Source organism: Cervus canadensis, chromosome 13 (assembly GCF_019320065.1).
Source record: "Cervus canadensis isolate Bull #8, Minnesota chromosome 13, ASM1932006v1, whole genome shotgun sequence".
Classification (NCBI taxonomy): Eukaryota; Metazoa; Chordata; class Mammalia; order Artiodactyla; family Cervidae; genus Cervus; species Cervus canadensis.
Window position 1 is genome coordinate 11251805 of NC_057398.1, and position 20219 is coordinate 11272023.

Here is a 20219-nt window from a genome sequence, read left to right on the forward strand (position 1 = left end):
GTTTGCTTTATCTCTGTATTCCATGGACAGAGTACATCTGGTTTAGAGCATACGCTAGATGCTTGCTGAAATAATGAAAAGTAAGGATGTTGCCTCCTATCTGTATAAAGGCCAGTTCTTTTATCAGCTCTCTAGGTAGACGAGTTTCCCACTTTGGAGATGAGGCAATTCAGGCCAAAGGGGAGGACTTAGCCTTATCCACTCTCCTTATCAGCATGAGTTATATTGATCCCTTCCAGGTTTTCCTCCAATCACCCTTCTATTACACCAATGTCATCTGTGTTTATATACATCTACAGGTACTCTGCAAGCTGTCTGCTGACTGATAGTTCCATAAGATCACATCTACATGGCCTCACAGCTACATGCTCCTTACTGAGGGTCTCGAAAGAGAAAAGATATTTTATATTCTCTGGCTCCATTCCCTCAAATCGCCGGCCAAAATTCTGGATCCACTCCTCACTCCACCGTATGACTGCACCTTTAGCGGCACAGTTAACAGGACTCTACAGTAGCAGCAAATTCACATCTTATCAGGGTTTCATGGCACATGCTAAAGGAAGTGGGCTGGAAGCAGTTCCCAAGGAAACTGAACAAAACTTTGAGGGGCTTATTATGACCAGTGAACTTTCAAACTGCTATTTTCGATTTAATCCAGAGAGCCGAAATGCAAAATCTATCTGCTTCTCTTCTCTGGACTCAAGCACTGACTTAGCTACAGAGAACTGTGTGGGACAAAAGGCCTGGATAGCTTTACCTGGGCATAAAAATGTAGAGCTCTGACTCTGCCCACATTTATATATTTTGCTCAATTCGTTGCAGGTATATGAGTCCTGCAACATGTCCCAAAGTAAAAAACATGTCCAACAATCAAAAAGCTTATTTTGTAGCCCCAAAGCGCTCTCTCTCCACTCCTCCTTCAATAATGTCTCTATTCAAAGAGCGAAAGGAAACAACTGGACAAAAATAATGGCAGGGTGGGGACCTAGGAAAACAAAAGCCAATTAGGAAGCTTTTAATGGGAAAACTTTCTCCAAATGACCTGCAGTAACTGCTGATCCAAGAAGTACACGGCTGGCCAAGAATTTACTTCCAGAAGGTGGACCATGCTCTGCCTCTAAGAGCCGTCTTTGATCATCTTCCCTGGACTGCGTGCAGCTCTGCCCATCAGATGCACACGCAGGAAAGCTGCTTTTCCTGTAAATAATAGGCCACACTGCCCTCATAAATGAAAGTAAGCATGCAGTTTTTCGGATTTTGACACTAGCGTGGGATCTGTGGGCATCAATACAAGGCAAGCTCATGGACCTGTAATGTAGGGGACACCCTGTCACTTCCCTAGGCTGCTTCCACTCCTGTTAAATGGAAAAGAAGGCTGAAGGATCAAACTAATAAAAAAGGATCAACGTCTTTTCATTAATGATAACAAACATTGATTTTTCAAAACATACTTTCACAAAGAGCCCTCTCTAATAGAAAAATTAGTTTGCACCTTTATAGCACATGGCGTTAGGCAAAGGGCGCGCTGGGCAATGGATGAAGCCAGGTTGGATTTAATGACTGGTCATGGGTAATCTCTCTTGCCTGGAAAATCCCATGGGTGAAGGAGCCTGGTGGGCTGCAGTCCATGCGGTCGCTATGAGTCGGACACGATTAAGCGAATTCACTTTCACTTTTCACTTGCATGCATTGGAGGAGGAAATGGCAACCCACTCCAGTGTTCCTGCCTGGAGAATCCCAGGGACCGGGGAGCCTGGTGGGCTGCTGTCTATGGGGTCGCAGAGTCAGACACGACTGAAGTGACTTAGCAGCAGCATGGGTAATCTGGGCGAAGGGGATCCTGCAGGAGCCTCATGCCTAAGGAGCCCATTTCCAACCAGACTCAGAGAACTTGGTTCCACGCTTCTGGCTCAGTGGAGGTTCAACTATGAATGTCTTGGAGTCAGTGGAAACAAAGAGCATTCTCTATCCTCCGCCCCTAAACAAACCACCAGGGAAAGTGAGAGGAATTTCTCCATAACCACTTAAACCCTGCAGAGGGGGCTGATCTTATTAGAGTTGAGAAAAGCTCAACTCTTATCCACGGTCTGGCTCTTAACTCATCCGAGTAACTTTCATACTCCACGGGGTTTGGGAGAACACCTACAGGGGAAAAAGGAGAAAGGACACAAATCAGACTACCTGTAGATGACTGCTTGTCTTCCAATTCTGTTCCTCACGAAAATCCCCATAAAGAAAATGCCCAGGTGCACACTGTTTCCATGATTGTCCTGCATAAGATCAACAAGAGATCGTTGTGAGGAAAAACATCCCAGCGGTCTGGTAGCCTCCCCATGGGGACCACACCCCATTTCTCGCCCATACATGGAATGAGTCACAGACAGCATTGGGGAAACAAGGCACCCTGAAGGGAGGCGTCCACTGCACATCCTAAGAGACTACATAGATACGTTTTCTTCTTTTATCTCAATTTGTCACATTTCCCGTTTAAGAAAGAATTTTAGGATTTTTCTCAGATTGGTTGGCAGTTAAGATCTCTTTCATGAGCATCTGTTAATATCTTTTTTAACTCTAGTTTTTGTTTTTCTTTTAAATCAAAATTACATGTGCATACATTTTTATTATATATGCATACTGTATATGTGCAATCACACAGGCACATAATTTGAGGAATTGAATATTCTTTAGATCTTGTTTAAAGCAGCCAGCAGTCACCATTTCCTCTCCTTTAAAGGCATCCAGTTCTACCACTTAAAGCCCTAGAGTGTGTCTATTTGCATCCACCATGCTCGGCCTTCCAATTTAGAACCTCGTGTTCCTCAGTTCTGGGATATTTTCTCAAATTACTACCTTCTGTTTCCCTTGTTCACTCTTTTCAGAACTCCCATTATTCAAATACTGAACATCTGGGCTGGCCCTCCAATTTTTATCTCCTGCCTCCCACATTCCATAGCTTTGGGGTTTTGGTGAGACTTTTCTTACTCTTCTAACCTGTCTATTAAGTTTACCATTCTGATATCATATTATAAATTTCTGAGAGTTTTTATTTTCTGAATGTTCTCTTTTATTTTTTCTTCCAGATTAACAAAATTGAATGTTCTCTTTTAAAAGCAACCTACTCCTTCAATGAGGTAATATATAATACATAAATATATACCTATACATATATATGTAAAATCCCTGAAGCTCACAGAGGGATGGGGGAATCCTTCACCCTGCAGAATCTCTGCCTCTTTTGGGGTGCTTCATCCTCATTGTGCTGACCTCTGTTATTCCTATCAGGGCACCCTGGAGGGTGTGATGATTGAGTATCTATTCACGCTCCAGGGTGGGAGGCTAAACACTGGCTGGGACCTTTGTGAGCACAGGAAGGGCACGTGGACTGTAAGCTTCACTGTTGGCAGTCTGCTGGGCCCTGTCTGGGAGAGGCCAGGGGTCTTGTCTTCAGGCCGGTCTCTTGGTCCAGTCAGGTGCCTCCAACCTCCTGCCCGGGAAAGCATAACCCAGCCTCCAGTGTTCTTGAGAGCAGAGTGGGAGCAAGACTCAGCATCCAGGGAGCAAACTGTCACCCGGCTCCCTGCTTTCACTTGGGAGGCGTCCTCTTTGTGGAGTGAGGGGAGAGACACGCCCAACTCAGCCCAGGAAAGCAAAGATAAACCCCTAACCTTCCTCGGAATACCTGATCCCATCTAAGACACAAAGACCTCCTTCTCAAGGACCTCATCTCAACCCACTTCCCCAAAACTTTCCATTCACATAGGAATCTTCTCAGAGAGAGAGAGAAAGGGAAAGACAACTGCTGATGGCAAAAGCTGAGCCGAGAAAGAACTCGGGATGGGGGAGAGGGCCTCAGTAATTACAAGGAGCTAAAAGGTAAGTTACATGATTAAAAGAAAAAAAAATCTATGTGGGAAATGAAGACGGGCAAAGTAGAGATGGGAAGAGAAAGGAAAATTCTGTGGAAAGACTTCCCTGGGGATGCTGCCAGGAGGTGGGTGCAGAGGTCGAGGGGGACAGATGGGGACATGGGAGGAGCAGGCCACCAGCGTGGGACGATGAAAAACCACGGACCACACACCCGTCAGAACAGCACAGGCAGCTCGGGTTGAGGCTCCAGACCCGGTGTGACCCATTCCAGAAGCTGCCTCCCCCCATGCCCACCTGCTCTGACAGTACAGGAGCCCCCGGAGGCTGCGGGCACCCAGTGTTTGTGGACGGGGAGGGGAAGCCCTGTCAAGAAATGCACTGGTATTCCTGCTCCCCAATCTTGAAAAATTTTTTGAGAAATCACTCACTGGGGAAAAAAAAAACAAAAACCCTACACGAAACTTAAATGGTCGTCCCTGGGACATAGCCATAACATTTGTTTGAAACCTTCCTTGGTCAAGAAGGTTGACCCAGAGGGACTCCGTCACCACGGGCAGGCTGCCCTTGCTGCTTTTTCACTTACAGCCGACTCCATCACAGCCCCCACGGGTAACACCGCCCCGCCCCGCATCCTTGGGTCACCCGGAATCACGCGGTCTGTAGGTGGTCACCTGAGTCATGAGCAGATATGCGGTGGGGGGGGGGGGGGGAGCAGCAGGCCAGCAGAGTTACACCCACGGGCCGTGAGTCAGCCGAGCCTGTCTGCCCACTCGGAGCAGCTCTGGGAGCTTCCTGCGCTTTTCCCACTAAAGGACAGACTCAAAAATGCATCCGAACCCAGCAGAGCGGATTTCAACGCCGTCTCCACTGCCTCTGCTTCCCACAGTTCAGAATGACTTTAAAAACCACGCAAGCAAATGACCCCCACAACCAAACCTCCAATCTCCAGGGCCCAAGAAGTCGGGTTTTCTAGAAGTGGAGAAAAGTTTACTCTGATTTTCCAAAATATCATGACTATATATGGGCTGCTGAAATGTAAGTGGGATGCAGATGGCTTCATAAGGCATTATTGCAAGGAAAATGGATTACAACCCTATGAAGGGCAGCCATTAGTGAAGCAAAAGAAAATTAAACAAATCTAAAAAAGAGCCATTTAGCCTTTTTTGCAAGCTGCGGCCACCCTGCTCGAGTCTACTTGATACACATGGGCAGTTCTCATTAAGGCAAATTGCAAACGTGCAACAGAGGGGGAACAGAACACTTATAAAACAGCCAGTGGAGCCAGTTTGGAGTGAAATGTTTATGCTGAAATTGCAGGAGTCTCCCAAATTGCTGAAATGTGCCAGTTGCTTTAGGTTTCTGATAAAACTCCGTCTTTGGTAAAGTGGGTCACCAGAGAGAGGAAAATTAGTTTGGATGATGGACTCAGCTCTATAGACGACCTTGCACCATGACCCCACCACCACACCCTCACTTCAGGAGGTGAATTTGTTGCAAAGGGTGGGATGTGCTTACAACCATTTCTTAGGCATACTTTCCAGAAAACACCAAAGGGGCTGGAAATCCACAACAGAGGCTCTCTAGAGCCAGAGAAATAAAGTATAATTGTATCCAGGAAATGTTTCATTCTTCCTCACAAACAGTTATCACTGCATCAGCCCCAAGAAGAGAAAAGAAAAGGCTGGGGAGGAAAACTGCTGGGGAGGATCTGTATTAAGGCACACGTGACGTTTGCCTCGTGTCCCGCTGTAAGGTCGCCTGTGACCTTGATAACTTCTCGGCACCAGATGGGCTGGTATTGGCTACTCACTCAGAAGGTTGTCTTACAATTGAGACAGTCTGCAGAGGACTGTGGAAAGCTTCAAAATCTCTCCATTAACAAAAAAGGGTTTGCTTTCACTAAAGTAAATTGGACTTGCTAACTCATGGCATGTAGAAATGAGAAAGCCAAGCCTTCTGGTTCTCTGCTCCCAAGCAACACTAGTTTTCCAAATGCCTGTGCTGTTCTGAGACAGCTAAAGCAAGGACAGGGGATGCTACCTTCACAGGGAAGATCTCCTGTCCAAATCCATCCAAACGTTCCACCTCGTTGATGTACATAAGCTCAGCTTCTGCTGGCAGGATTCCACTAAAACCAAAAGAGTATCAAAGGAGGAAACGGTTAAGGGCAATAAAATCAGTGGAAGACCCGACTCTCCTGGTGGCAAATTCCAGAACCGTGGCTTTAGTTCTGGGAAAAGCCATCATCACCCAACTGTAGGCACAGTGCTTTACTAAGTAATTCATTAACATTTCCCCCAGTAGCCTTTCACTCAACAGGGAATAATAAGAGGAAGGTAAAGCATTTAATTGAGAGCCACAGCCCTATGAACACAGATTATGCCAGATGTCCTGGTGAATAATGCTGACTGCTGGGGGAAAAAAAAATTTTTTTTTCTCCAACCTGGGGGAACAAATCTCCACTGTTAAGAAAATAAGAAGGGGAAAAGGAGGAAAGGAAAAAGATGATGAGGATGATAATTTGGGAGCCAAGTAACCAAGTTAAGAGAGCCTAGGACGGCTGCACATATCCTCTGAGGTTGGAAGTGGTGGTGGTTTAGTTGGAAGGGAAGCTGTTTATTTTCTATTCATCCCAAAGAGCTCCAAGCGGCCCTGAGTAAGCTCTCGGTGATGACTTGAATCTCACCATTTTTCTCCCGGATCTTGACTTTCCCACCCAAAGTAGCTCTTGAGGTCTACACTCAGCACAAGCAGCCCCAGGCTTCCCAAGTCCAGAAACAGAGTTTTAGGAAGATCACAGGGAGGAATTCCTCTGGCCAACAGCTCCGCATCAGTGTGGGTCTACTGGTGTTGAAGAACAGGAGAAAGGGGGGATGGGGGGGAAGAAAGGAAAAAAAAAAAAAGGAAGAGAGAAAAAAAGCAAGGGCAGTAGGGGCAGGGAGCACAGTTTTCCAATCTACATGCACTCTCAGAAGAGAGCTGAGTCACTTGCTACTAGAAACAGAACTGCGGGGACTCGAGCCGCCGGCTGCGGGGTGGGGGGCCACCACCTCCGTCTCAGCCAGGACAGCGGCCGCGCTGGGCCAGGCAGCCCCGCCTCACCTGTGCGCTTTGTGTTCCTGGGCCACCTTCTGCGTCAGTTCCTCCAGAACAGCTTCTTCCAGGGCCAAATCCTGTCAAAATGGAAAGCAGTTCAGGTCCCTTGCGATTTTGCTCGTGAGCATTGAACGCACTCCTTTTTTCTAAAACATGTCCTTCACCCGCCTCACTTCCTCAACCCCTCTTAGTCCTCTGCAATTCCTTTTTCTCTTAATTTTTACTGGAGTAGAGTGGCCTTACAATGTTGTGTTAGTTTCTACTGGACAGCAAAGCAGATCAGCCTTAAAGTGTTAAAGTGATAGTCGCTCAGTCGTGTCTGACTCTTTGTGGTCCATGGGCTGTAGCCCGCCAGGCTCCTCTGTCCACAGGATTTCCCAGGCAACAATACTGGAGTGGGTAGCCTTTCCCTTCTCCAGGGGATAGTCCCGACCCAGGGATCGAACCTGGGTCTCCTGCATTGCAAGCGGATTCTTTACTGTCTGAGCCACCAGGGAAGCCCAAATCAGCTTTATGTATGCAGGTACCCCGGAGAAGGAAATAGCACCCCACTCCAGTACTCTCGCCTGGAAAATCCCATGGATGGAGGAGCCTGATAGGCTGCAGTCCATGGGGTCGCTACGAGTCGGACACGACTGAGCGACTTCACTTTCATGCGTTGGAGAAGGAAATGGCAACTCGCTCCAGTGTTCTTGCCTGGAGAATCCCAGGGATGGGCGAGCCTGGTGGGCTGCCGTCTATGGGGTCGCACAGAGTCAGACACGACTGAAGCGACTTAGCAGCAGCCGTAGCAGCATACAGATACCCCCTCATTTTTGGATTTCCATCGCATTAAGGTCAGCCAGAGCGTGAGGAGAGTTCCCTGAGCGACACAGCAGGTTCTCATTAGTTATCGGCTTCATACACAGTAGTGTGTACATGGCAACCCCAATCTCCCGATTCACCCCACCCCCTTCTCCCCGCTGGGTGTCCATATGCGTGTTCTCTGTGTCTGTGTCTCTATTTCTGTTTTGCTCCTTTTATTCGTTTGAATTAAAGGCTGTCATCTTTAGAACAGAGGTTCGTGTTCACTTTTGTAATCGGGCTTTCTGCATTATAACTTAGGCTACTCGAAGGCATATTTGGGGCTGCCATCTAAACTCTGGAGGGCCTAAGAATAGCTCTTTTTCATTTAGCTTCTTCTTCCCTATCTGCCTGCCTCTCAGACTTTTATTTAAAATGCTTTGTAAGGGACTTCCCTGGTGGTCCAATGGTTAGGACTCCACACTCCCCATGCAGGGGGCACGGGTCTGATCCCTGGTTGAGGAACTAAGATCCTGCATGCCACCTGGCATGGCCAAAAAAAAACAACAAAAGCTTTGTAAGTGCCTACACATTTTTAACAAAAATGTGAGGATATACAGGCAAATGAGTTTCCAGGCCATCATCCCCTCAAAAGTTGAGCCCAGGAAGGGACAGTGCCTGACCTTCTTATCCACTGGCCTAATCCCAGCAAACTAATTCAGAGCCACTGTAGGCTCATTCAGAGGCTACTTGGCCGGGCCTTGGGAGCAAAAGAGGCCACGACAGCTAAACTACCTCAAGGGAGCTCCAGAAGATGACAGCTGGGGAGCTAAGCAGCTGGAGTCTGGACCAGATAAACCCCAGGCCCCTGGACGAGTGTTGCACCAGCTCCCGTGGGAGTAGCGTCACCTGGACACAGGGCTTCTCAACGCCCCTTCCAAGACAGTGCGAGTCTTTACAGAGCTTGTTAAACACCTACTGGGAAAGTGAGAGGGAGTCTGGAGGAATAAATCCAAGACGGGGAGACCAGCCAGGTACTGAGACACTGACAGGCATGGTGACTCTAAAGCTTATCCCATCCCCTGGGGCTGGCTCCAGCCAGGAGCCCCGCTGCCTCTGCCCTTCCTAGGCAGAAGCCTGGAAAGTTCCATCCTCCTCTGAGCCACAGTCAGGGGCTGTGTGAGCTGTGTGTCCCGGGGAGGCCCTCTGAGGCTCATCACAGCGACTGGGAGTCGGTGGCGGGGCGGGCGGTGAGGGCTGATGCTTTCAAACCATCTAAAATGTCTCATTCTCTTGGTTGTAAAATATTACGTACATAAAGATTACCTCCAGTTTAACCACTTTTCACGAAACACTGTCCCCAAGAAGGTATGCCTCAAAACTGTAAGAAACATCCCATCTCAAATGATGAAATTGCAAAAAAAAAAAAGAAGAAGAAGAAGAATATTTTTAAAGTTGGAAAATGCTAGCATAGCTCTATATTGGAAATTCTTAGAGCTCTGGAGATGGTCCTGAGACACCTTAGAGAAGACTGAGGGAATTACCGGCAGCTCTTATTTTTCATAGGTGAGCTGTTTCATTTGCTGTTGTCTGTTAAGCCACCCAGTCGAAGCAACTCAAGTCCACGTTAGGAAATAAAGCGCGACATTTTCAGTTTAACGCTGTGGGATCACAAGGATGCCACGTGGCTTAGAAATCCAGCTCTGGGTACACATCTGGCTACCAAGGACTAGGGATAACTCGATATTAATTTTGAAAAGCCAATAAAAGTCGTGGGACAACAGGACAAAATAAAGCTAAGTGAAGATCAAAGAGTGCTCCAGTAAACCGCTGCCTCCAACTCTCTGAAAGAAGAGAAAGTCCAAAGGGACCCTCTGCTATTGTACTCAACCCCACCAGCGCCACCTGCATCTGTCAGGGCCTCCCCGAGGCATGCAGCCCCGCCACTGGGCCGGGCCAGAGCGCAGAGCTCGGATGAAAAATGGCAGGGAGCGAGCCTGCACACAGCAGCACACCTGGCGAGCGCCCTGCGTACTTAACTTTGTTCTTTTGCTCAGCGGCAGAAATGCCATTTGACAAATTCGGTGGCTTTATGAGATCAAACACAGCCATTCATCCCCGGCTCCCTCCCCCACCGAAGGAACGCATTCCTCCCTTTGAAAGCGCCAGTGGAGCCCAGCAGAAACTGTACAGCCTGCCATGGCTCCCCACGGCCTGCTCGGTCAGGTCACCCCGGGCCTGGCATTCAGACCGCGCGTCAGGGTGACCCAGACGTCCCTGCAGACCTCTTCTCCCGAGTTTGTAACCTCAGGCCAAGTATTCCCAACACAAACCGCTTTCACATCTCACCTCGTCATCTTTCAGGTCCGTCACACCCACCACTCCCCGGACAAGGCTTCCATGCTCCCCCGCGCAGGACAGGAGCCTTTCCCACTCTGGACCTACATCTTCGGCCCTGTGTGTCTCTCCGAGTCCTTCCAGAATCTGCCTGCTGTCTTCCTTACACTTTGTTATTGCTGTTTAGTCACTCATTCGTGTCCAGCTCTTATCGACTCCATGGACTGCAGCCCACCGGGCTCCTCTGTCCATGGGGTTTCCCAGGCAAGAATACTGGAGTGGGTTGCCATTTCCTTCTCCAGGGGATCTTCCCCACCCAGGGATCAAACCTGGGTCCCCTGCATTGCATATACACAGATATCCACTCGTTTTTACATTCTTTTCCCACATAGGCCATTACAGAGTGCTGAGGAGAGTCTGACCCACACAAAGCTGCTGAATGATCATCGCTACCCTCTGCCTGTCCTCTGTCGGCTCACGTTTCAGAGAGCGCAGAGTACTCATGCCTAGAAAGCATGCACGTCAGCATCCTGTGCTTGCCTGAGACAGAAAAATACGCTGCTGATCATAATAATATGGATGAACCCTGGGATTGAACCCAGGTCTCCCGCACTGCAGGCGGATTCTTTACCCTCTGAGCCACCAGGGAAGCCCCAGAATACTGGAATGGGTAGCCTATCCCTTCTCCAGGGGATCTTCCCGACCCAGGAATTGAACCCGGGTCTCCTGCATTGCAGGCAGATTCTGTACCAGCTGAGCTACCAGGGAAGCCCTAAAGGATACATGACTGATGGCAAAAGCTAAGGAATATTCATGATTCAGACATACAGGCTGACATCAGCTTCTGCCACCTCATCCTCAACAGTGCCCAACAGGACTTTCTGGAATCATGGACATGTTCTATAGCCAGGTTTTCCAGACAGTAGCCACGAGCCACAGGTGGCTATTGAGCATTTTTTAAAAATATATCTTATGCAACTGAGGGACTAAATTTTAAATTTTATTTAAGGTTAATTCATTTCAATCTGAATGTAAATAGGCACCCATCACAAGTAGCTACTATCTCAAAAGGGGAAGCTTTAGATCCAAGAATAACACCACCAATATCTGTCTGTCCATAGTGAAACTGAATGAGGTCTGGACTGTTTTAATACCCAATTTGCTTAGAGCCCAGTGGAGACAGGTATTATTCTGAAAAAGACATGATATGTACAAAATAAGTTCTTTACTGCTTCACAGCACTTAAACCTGTCAAAGCATTTTTTACCATCTACAAATGCACACATCTCATGCTGGAAATCAACTTTGAATATTCTCCTGGTCTCTGCCTAAAGGCTATGTGACAGAGACCTTTAATGAGAGAAAGGTTAAAAAAAAGAAAAGAAAAGATATTCTAGAAAATTATCAAGTTCATCACCTTCATTTGTTACAACTACGCACACTCTCTAAAATTCTGAGGTATGAGCTTCATTTTCCCTTCCACCACGCAGACAGGAAAACATCCTGACTTTTGAGGTGGACTTCTGAGATGTCAGAGACATGGATGCCAAGTCCCATGCAGAACTTCTCGAAGTAATCTGCAATCTCTTTGAACGGAGGTTGATTTAATCAGTGGAATTAATAAGGGATCAAAAACAGCAGGTCCAGCAGATAATACTGCTGTTATCTTAGTGGGAATAAGACTAAATACAGAGCTACTCATAAAAAGTTAGAGATCTTGCAGTATTTGCCTCATTTAGAAGAATTAGGTTAAGGTTCAGATGAATTTAGAGAAAAGGGAACCCTTGTACACTGCAGGTGGGAATGCAAACTTCTGTAGCCACTGCAGGAACAGGGTAGAGGGTCCTCAAAAAATTAAAAATAAAACCAGTACATGACCCAGCCATTGGAAAAAACAAAAACACTAATTCTAAAAGATTCGTGCACCCTAAAGTTCAGAGCAGCAATATTTACAGCAGACAAACCATGTCCTCTGCTCAGTCACTCAGTCCCGTTCGACTCTTTGCCATGGACCCACCACGGTTCCTCCATCCATGAGGATTCTCCAGGCCAGAATACTGGAGTGGGTTGCCATGCCCTCCTCCAGGGGATCTTCCCAACCCAGGGATCGAACCCAGGTCTCCCGCACTGCAGGTGGATTCCTTAGTGCCTGAGCCACCAGGGAAGAAGCCCCTGACAAACTATAGAAACAACCTAAACGTCCCCCAGCAGACGAATGGATAAAGAAGATGTGGCAAGTCCACGCACACACACACACACACACACACACACACATGAAATAGGTAACGCAGCCATAAAAAGAACAAAATTTTGCCATGTGCTGCAACGTAGATGGCTTGGGAGGGGATTATACTAAGTGAAACATGTCAGACAGAGAAAGACAAACACTGTATGATGTCACTTATATATGGAGCCTAAAAAAATAGGACAAACTAGTGAATATAACAAAAAGAAGCACTCACAGATACAGAGAACAAACCAGTGGTGACCAGTCGAGGGAGGGGAGAGGAACAAGACGGGGGTGGAGGAGTGGGAGGTACAGATGACTGGACACCAGAAAGACCAAGAATGTACTGAACAACATGGGGAACACAGCCAAGATTTTGTAATAATTATAAACTGAAACTAACCTTTAAGAATTCTATAAAAATTTTTAAAAAATTAACTTGGGACTAATTTAGATTCCTCTCATGCCCTGACACAGATAATTTCTAGCCTCTCAAAACTTAATACCTTTGTCTCCAGACACTCAACTCTCTCAGGTTAGATGCCAAGCTCTCCCCATTGCACTTCCAAAATATCTCATATTGCTTTTTTTGTTTCTATCCTATACTGTAGTAGTGATAGTGGCTCAGTCGTGTCCAACCTTTCGCAACCCCGTGGACTGTACTAGGCTCCTCTGTCCACGGGATTCTCCAGGCAAGAACACCGGAGTGGGTAGCCATTCCCTTCTCCAGGGGATCTTCCCATCCTGGGAATCGATCCCAGGTCTCCTGCATTGCAGGCAGATTCTGTACCATCTGAGCTACACGGACCAACACCTAATTCCTATGTCATGCTGAGGACACTCTCATCTGACATCCTCCTGCAAACAGTCTCATTGGTCTAACCCAGCAGTTCCCAAGCATGGGGTCTGTGAACCACTGGATGGAGCCCACCCATTCGAACTCCTCAGATGCATCATGTTTCTGTACCACTGCTCCCCTCTGTACCCCTGAGCAGCCGTCAGGATGGCCAGCTGACTCCTATCCAGTCACGCCCGCCACCTCACCCCTGCTCCTCCTCCCTCTGTCTAGAGCATCCCTTGCTCCCCCGGACCACCACCTGCCACGATGCTGCCCATCTTTTAAGATGCAGCTCACATACCATTAGTCCCTCAAGCCCAAAACACAGGTAACCTCTCCCCACACAAAATCCTGATCGTATTTTATCATACGTGGCTTTGCATTCAGATTTTGCAAACCCAGGTCAGTGCTTTGAGCACGCACACACACACACACACACACACACACACACACACACAAAGTGGTGAATGATCATGATTTATAAAATCAGAGCTGAATGTTGCAGTGGGCATGGCTTTTCCCTAAGATGGCTTTTCAAATATTTTAACTTTCCTGACGAAAACTCTTCTCAATTACTCCAAAACTACCAAAAATTTCCCAAGAATAAAAACCTAGCCTTATCCCTAATTTAAGTCAAGAGTGGACATTTTACTTCATAGACTCATTCAACAAATCCACGTGAGCACAAAATTATGTACCAGACAACCATGGACAAGACAGAGAAGCTCCCTCTTCAAGCGCCACGGAGAAGGCATTTCAGCTGACAATAAAAAGGAGGGAAAGAAGGAACACCTTTAGATCCCGAAAGAGCTCTAAAGTATGCACAGGAAAGGGGATTTAGCAGTTAGTGCTGGATGGTTGGAGTGCATCCTACAGGCGGTCAAGGACAAGGAAGCTTTCTGTGAGGAGGTGGTATCTGAATCAAGACCTGAACGAGCAGTCACAGGAAGACCCGGGGCCGAGCATTCCAGACAGAAGACGGGCAGGACAAAGGCTCTGGAGTGGGGCCAAGCTGAGAGGCACAGAAGGAAAGAGAGGGACTTTCCTGGGGCTCCAGTGGCTAAGACTCTGAGCTCCCAATGCAGGGGGCCCGAGTTCAACTCCTGGTCAGGAAACTAGATCCCACATGCTGCAACCAGAGCTCACATGCCGCAACTAAGACCTGGTGCAGCCAAATAAACATACAAATGTTAAAAAAAAGAAAAAAGGAAGAGAGTGCCCAGTACTCAAGGCTAGTGTGTGAGGCAGGGAAGTGTTCTGAGGAGGTAACAAGAGCCATCTTTACTTTTCTCAGGGTCTTATAAAACTTATCTCCATAAATGCAGGGGCATTCTTCCCAGGAAATACATGTGTAAATTCCTCTGAGATCTTAGAAGGGAAGAGTTAAATATCTAAAGAAGATAGAACATGAATTAAGAAAAAGGAAGATATACTTACCATAGGAAATAGTACATATTCTCTGAGGAAATCTTGAGAATCAAACTGATTATAATCTCCAAAATCAGCTGAAAAGACAAGGGGAGAGGGTAGTCTTTATTATATGACATTAAAGATGGGATAAAATAGGGTACATTTATTACCACATTGACTCTTCTCACTTCATCCTACTTCTGCACTATTATTAAATACAAACAGTGCCAAGATGGGTTTGCTATTACTAACACTTTTACATAGTAATAATGTAAATATCAGCATGCAAGCACTGCAACATAATTTTCTAGAAAGAATAGAAACATTTGAAAGTGATTCCTAATCTATTTTAAGAATTTAAAACAAACCTATATTTATCTTTTATGAAATATGCGCCAACACAGATCTTAAGACTATCTGCCAAGGGGACTTTTTAACACAAGGTTAATTTAGAGAACTGAAGCGCCAAACCCATCTGCATCTCTTCATATATCTGCAGCTGGAAATTCCCACTGTAAATCACCCTTGGCAAGCAATGCTGCAAATTTTTACACCTCCTAAACAACTCCATGTGTTACAAGATGGCCCAAATTCTGTTCTGTCCCGTTTTCATCTCACAATTGTAAGTCTGAACACACGTAAAATGAATACAGAGAACCTCTATCATAAATCGATAAGTGTCTTGCAGCTTATACAACTTGCTCTCAACAACAACAACAAAAAATCAAAACAGTATGATATTTAAATTTCATGTAAAATGTTCACTATCAGGTAGAAATGGATCCAGACATCTTTAAGGTAACAAGAATAAGCAGATCCACACAGAAGGCCAGTGTAAATACGTTACCAAGAAGGCAAGGTTGCACCTACAAATATGTGTGAATTCCTACAAGTAATTACAAGGTGAGGCACTTGGAAATACCAAAGACCAAGAGCTCTGCCTATTTCCAAGGTCGGTGATCTGTTACCATACTTTGTCACAGCTTATATCTGTTGATGTGCCTTTCTAACTGCCCAATGAAAGTTCTCAGAAAAATTATTCTACACATATTATAGCTAGAGGATTTCATCAGATTGAATAGCAAACTTCAAGGATCCAAGTAAAAGGGACCCCAGAGTAAGTTCACCAACTTCCTTCAGCCTGAAAGTGATCACCGAGGTCCTCCAATATCCAGGATGCTTGTAATGAGCCCAGTGATTGAAGAGTGAGAGGGGAAAAAAGAGAATTTTTAAAAAAAAAGAAGAAGAAGAAGAAAAGGAAGCACTTAAAGGAAAAAGACCCAATTGGAAGATGAGGGACCCACCAGATCTTTCATCTCCCCATTAATGATATCTTCTCTACTGTTTAAATTATTTTTCAATTATAACCGCTGATGGTTCTGTTATACAGTCTGGGCATTGCTCCTTCCCCTTCCATTCTTTAGGTGAACAGATGAGAACAACGCATTTTGCAGACTTCCAATCTACAGGGAGAGGCTAACTACTAAGTATCATATGGCCAACCAAAACTACTAACCCATTAATATCCCAGGAATGAAAGTTATCAAGGAAAGGCTGCCACTTTAAGCATTTTAAATCCAAAAGGTTTAACTTCAGTGCAGTTTGGGATGAGAAGTTCAGTTCGCAGCTTCTAAAACAACAATCCATACAGCAAGAACTCTGCAGCTGGCAGGGTACATTTGGATGGTATCTGATTTTAAGCAAAGTCGCTACTGCAAGGGAAACATGTTTCTTTTTAAAAAGAAACTTGTCTTTTATCTTCTTGTTTTTAACATGACTAAAGACAATGAAGCTACCAGTCAATAAAGAACAATGTATAAATATATGTACAAGATTACACAGTGTACTACACAAATAGGGGTAAAAATTTACAGAAGATTAAAAAAAAAAAAACAGCTGTCTGATGGATCTAGATCGATGTAAGTAGGGTAGGTTGAAAGATAAATTGACTCTAATACACATTAGCTGTCTCACATTACAACACTGCATTTTAAATTTCTCTCTTTAACGTCGGAATAAAGCATACTATAAGGTCTTAAGCGCTCACACTTGAAACTGATGTGAAAGTCACACAGTCATAACATCAAGCCACAAAATATGACCACATTGGGCAGTGGAAAAATTCTAAGAAAATGGTCTACAAGCCCTGCAATGGAGCTTTAATTAGAGGCAGGATGAAAGCTGCTATTTCTTCAAATAAAACTAAAATTATACAAGCTTGAGCAATTTGCAAACAGCTCTGAGGAATCCACCATCCTGCCACCAAAAGTCACTGCCTCTGCACTTTTAATGTAAGATGCCTCAAAATGTAAAAAGAGTTATGAAGGGATCACTTAAGTAAATTTAACTTCTCCCTCCGAGAGGCTAGCGGTGCCAGCATTCAAGACAAGATGGTTGTCACACACCAGTCCCCACTCTTACCTTGCACAGCCAAGCCTGCCAGCCGGATCACCTGTTCCAGGGAACAGCGCAGCCGCCCTTCCAGCACGTCTTTTTTGACTTGCAGGTAATACTGATATCTATTCATGGAAACAGAAGAAATAACCTTAAAAACACATACTTGGAATATATTCCCACGCCATGAATGCCTCTAGATTTGACCCCTTGGGTACACAGCAGGATACACAGGTGATGTCGATAAAGGTCAGATCTACAAAAGATGGAAAGTGACCTCTGCCTGTTTGTCTTTGTTTGATGTGGCAGGTGCCACATCCCCTTCGCTCTGAGTTTGAAAGTGCTCTCATCACATCATTTCATGGCAGGCCGGCAGGATGAACTACTGATAAGGACCAGCTCTTCATAACAAGAGACTGAGGATGGGGGCACTCTTGCACACCTGGACACCCACAACACACAGCTGCCAAAGCCACGCAACAGTGTGCATTCCTGAAAAAAAAAAATTATGGAAGCACACTGTTTTTTTAAATCCCAAGGTTATAGAGGGTAGAAGACAAACGGGCCAAATCATTTAGAATTCTGCTAATGGACAGGATAAAGCTTTTCAGAGGCAGGCTCACCCTCCACATCTGTGACTCATAAAAATCTAATCGAATGTGATACTGAGCCTTCCAACCCAACGTACATCCTCAAAGCAGCAAAGTGCAGACAGACAGAATGTGCCCATATCCAACAGCAACCTCAGACCAGACCACTGTTCTCAGAAGCTAATAGAGCGCTATTGTTTCCTTGCCAATAAAATCATAATTAGAATTACCTAAGCGTTTAGAAATCTCCTCACGCCAAACCTTTACATCCCAGGACTCCACTTCCTTTGAATATACTCTTAAAACAAACTACCTCTAGAACAGTCACACTTTTTAGGCATTAATTCTTGGCAAATGCTAACAACCTCTTTGCTCCTGGTAACCACAACTCTGTAATGTCTTCAAAACTTCAGCATGTCAATCAAGGGAACTTAGGAGTGACCCAAAGCCCTGCTCTCTTGGAGAGAGGCAATCAGTTGTGAGAGCTAATGATTGCTGTCTCTACCTTGATATCACGGACATCATTACATGTCAGTGGAAGTGTTAGTCACTCAGTCACGTCTGACTCTGTGACCCCTGCACTATAGCCCAGCAGGCCCCTCTGTCCATGGGGTTCTCCAGGCAAGAACACTGGAGTGGGTGGCCATTCCCTTCTCCAGGGGATCTTCCCGACCCAGGGATCAAACCCAGGTCTCCTGCATTGCAGGCAGGTTCTTTACTGTCTGAGCCACTAGGGAAGCCTATTACATGTCAACCTAGCTCCTATTTTGAGAAGAAGAATCCGGCATTCTCTACAAAACAGTCTCTACTTCTTTCCTCTTGAGTCTACAGCACAGGGTAAAGACAGTCAAGTCAGTCTCTGGTGGGAAACTGTGTGTTAGTGGCTCAGTCGTGTCCGATTCTGCAACACCATGGACTGGGGCCCACCAGGCTCCTCCGCCCATGGGATTTCCCAGGCAAGCATACTGGAGTGGGCTGCCATTCCCTTCTCCAGGGGAGCTTCTTGACCCAAGGATCGAACCCGGGTCTCCCACATTGTAGGCAGACTCTTCACCATCTGAGTCACTAGGGAAGACTCTGGTGGGAAAACCTTTACTTACAATTAGAAAGACCAACACTCTGAGTTATCTAAAGATTTTTTCTAGTCAAACTTAATATCTATTAGAAAAGCCACTTATTTTTCCTACTACCATTTTATCTTTCACCTTAAATATTCATAATCATTTTTATAGGGTCCATTATTTTATATATATATATGAATATTATTTATTCTCACTTTTTTTGGTTAAAAATTGTTTTATTCTCTTAGCAAATTTCAATTCAATTATATAAAGTTATACAACATAGCAGGGCTTCCCAAGTGACACAGTGGTAAAGAATCTGACTGTCAGTGCAGAAGATACAGGCGATGTGGGTTTGAACCCTGGGTCAGGAAGATCCCCTGGAGGAGTAAAAGGTGACCCACTCCAGTATCCTTGCCAGGAGAAGCCCATGGACAGAGAAGCCTGGCGGGCTACAGTCCATGGGGGTCGCAGAGTCAAACATGACCAAGCACACATACAGTATAGTGTTATCAACCACAGTCATGCTAGACATTAGTTCCTCAGCTCTTATTCATCTTATATCTAAATGTTTGTACCAACCTTCCCCTATTTTCCCTACCTCTCAGGGGGTCCACTTGTGAGTCAATAATTTGACTTCCTGTCAAAATCAGCTGACTAAATCAATTAAGGCTATACATCAAGGCTGCATATTGTCACTCTGCTTATTTAACTTATATGTAGAGTACATCATGAGAAATGCTGGACTGGATGAAGCACAAGCTAGAATCAAGATTGCTGGGAAAAATATCAATAACTTCAGATATGACACCACCCTTATGGCAGAAAGCAAAGAAGAACTAAAGAGCCTCTTGATGAAAGTGAAAGAAGAGAATGAAAAAGTTGACTTAAAACTCAACATTCAGAAAACTAAGATCATGGCATCTGGTCCCATCACTTCATGGCAAATAGATAGGGAAACACTGGAAATAGTGACAGACTTTATTTTGGGGGGCTCCAAGATCACTGTAGATTGTGACTGCAACCATGAAATTAAAAGATGCTTGCTCCTTGGAAGAAAAGTTATGACCAACCTAGACAGCATATTAAAAAGGAGAGACATTACTTTGTCAGCAAAGGTCCATCTAGTCAAAGCTATGGTTTTTCCAGTGGTCATGTATGGATGTGAGAGTTGGACTATAAAGAAAGCTGAGTGCCAAAGAATGGATGCTTTTGAACTGTGGTGTTGGAGAAGACTCTTGAGAGTCCCTTGGACTGCAAGGAGATCCAACCAGTCCATCCTAAAGGAAATCAGTCCTGAATATTCACTGGAAGGACTGATGCTGAAGCTGAAGCTCCAATACTTTGGCCACCTGATGAGAAGAACTGATTCATTTGAAAAGACCCTGATGCTGGGAAAGATTGAAGGCTGGAGGAGAAGGGGACGACAAAGGATGAGAGGTTGGATGGCATCACCGACTCAATCGAAATGAGTTTGAGTCTGGGAGTTGGTGATGGACAGGGAGGCCTGGCGTGCTGCAGTCCATGGGGTCGCAAAGAGTTGGACACGAATGAGCAACTGAACTGAACTGACCGAAATCAATTAATGTACATAACAAGTATCTTTGCTGATTTTC

The 20219-nt window shown here is 45.5% G+C and overlaps 1 protein-coding gene across 2 annotated transcripts in view; it reads right to left on the minus strand.

The window, feature by feature from the left end:
- PTPN14 (protein tyrosine phosphatase non-receptor type 14) overlaps positions 1 to 20219 on the minus strand; it is a 184505-nt gene that overhangs the window by 41682 nt on the left and 122604 nt on the right. For both annotated transcript variants that reach the window (XM_043485110.1, XM_043485111.1), the window contains exons 4-8: positions 16980 to 17077; positions 14586 to 14653; positions 6970 to 7040; positions 5908 to 5995; positions 2182 to 2270 (exon numbers count right to left, since the gene is read on the minus strand). In XM_043485110.1, coding sequence (XP_043341045.1) covers positions 2182 to 2270; positions 5908 to 5995; positions 6970 to 7040; positions 14586 to 14653; positions 16980 to 17077 — 414 coding nt within the window. The remainder of the gene's footprint in view (positions 1 to 2181; positions 2271 to 5907; positions 5996 to 6969; positions 7041 to 14585; positions 14654 to 16979; positions 17078 to 20219) is intronic.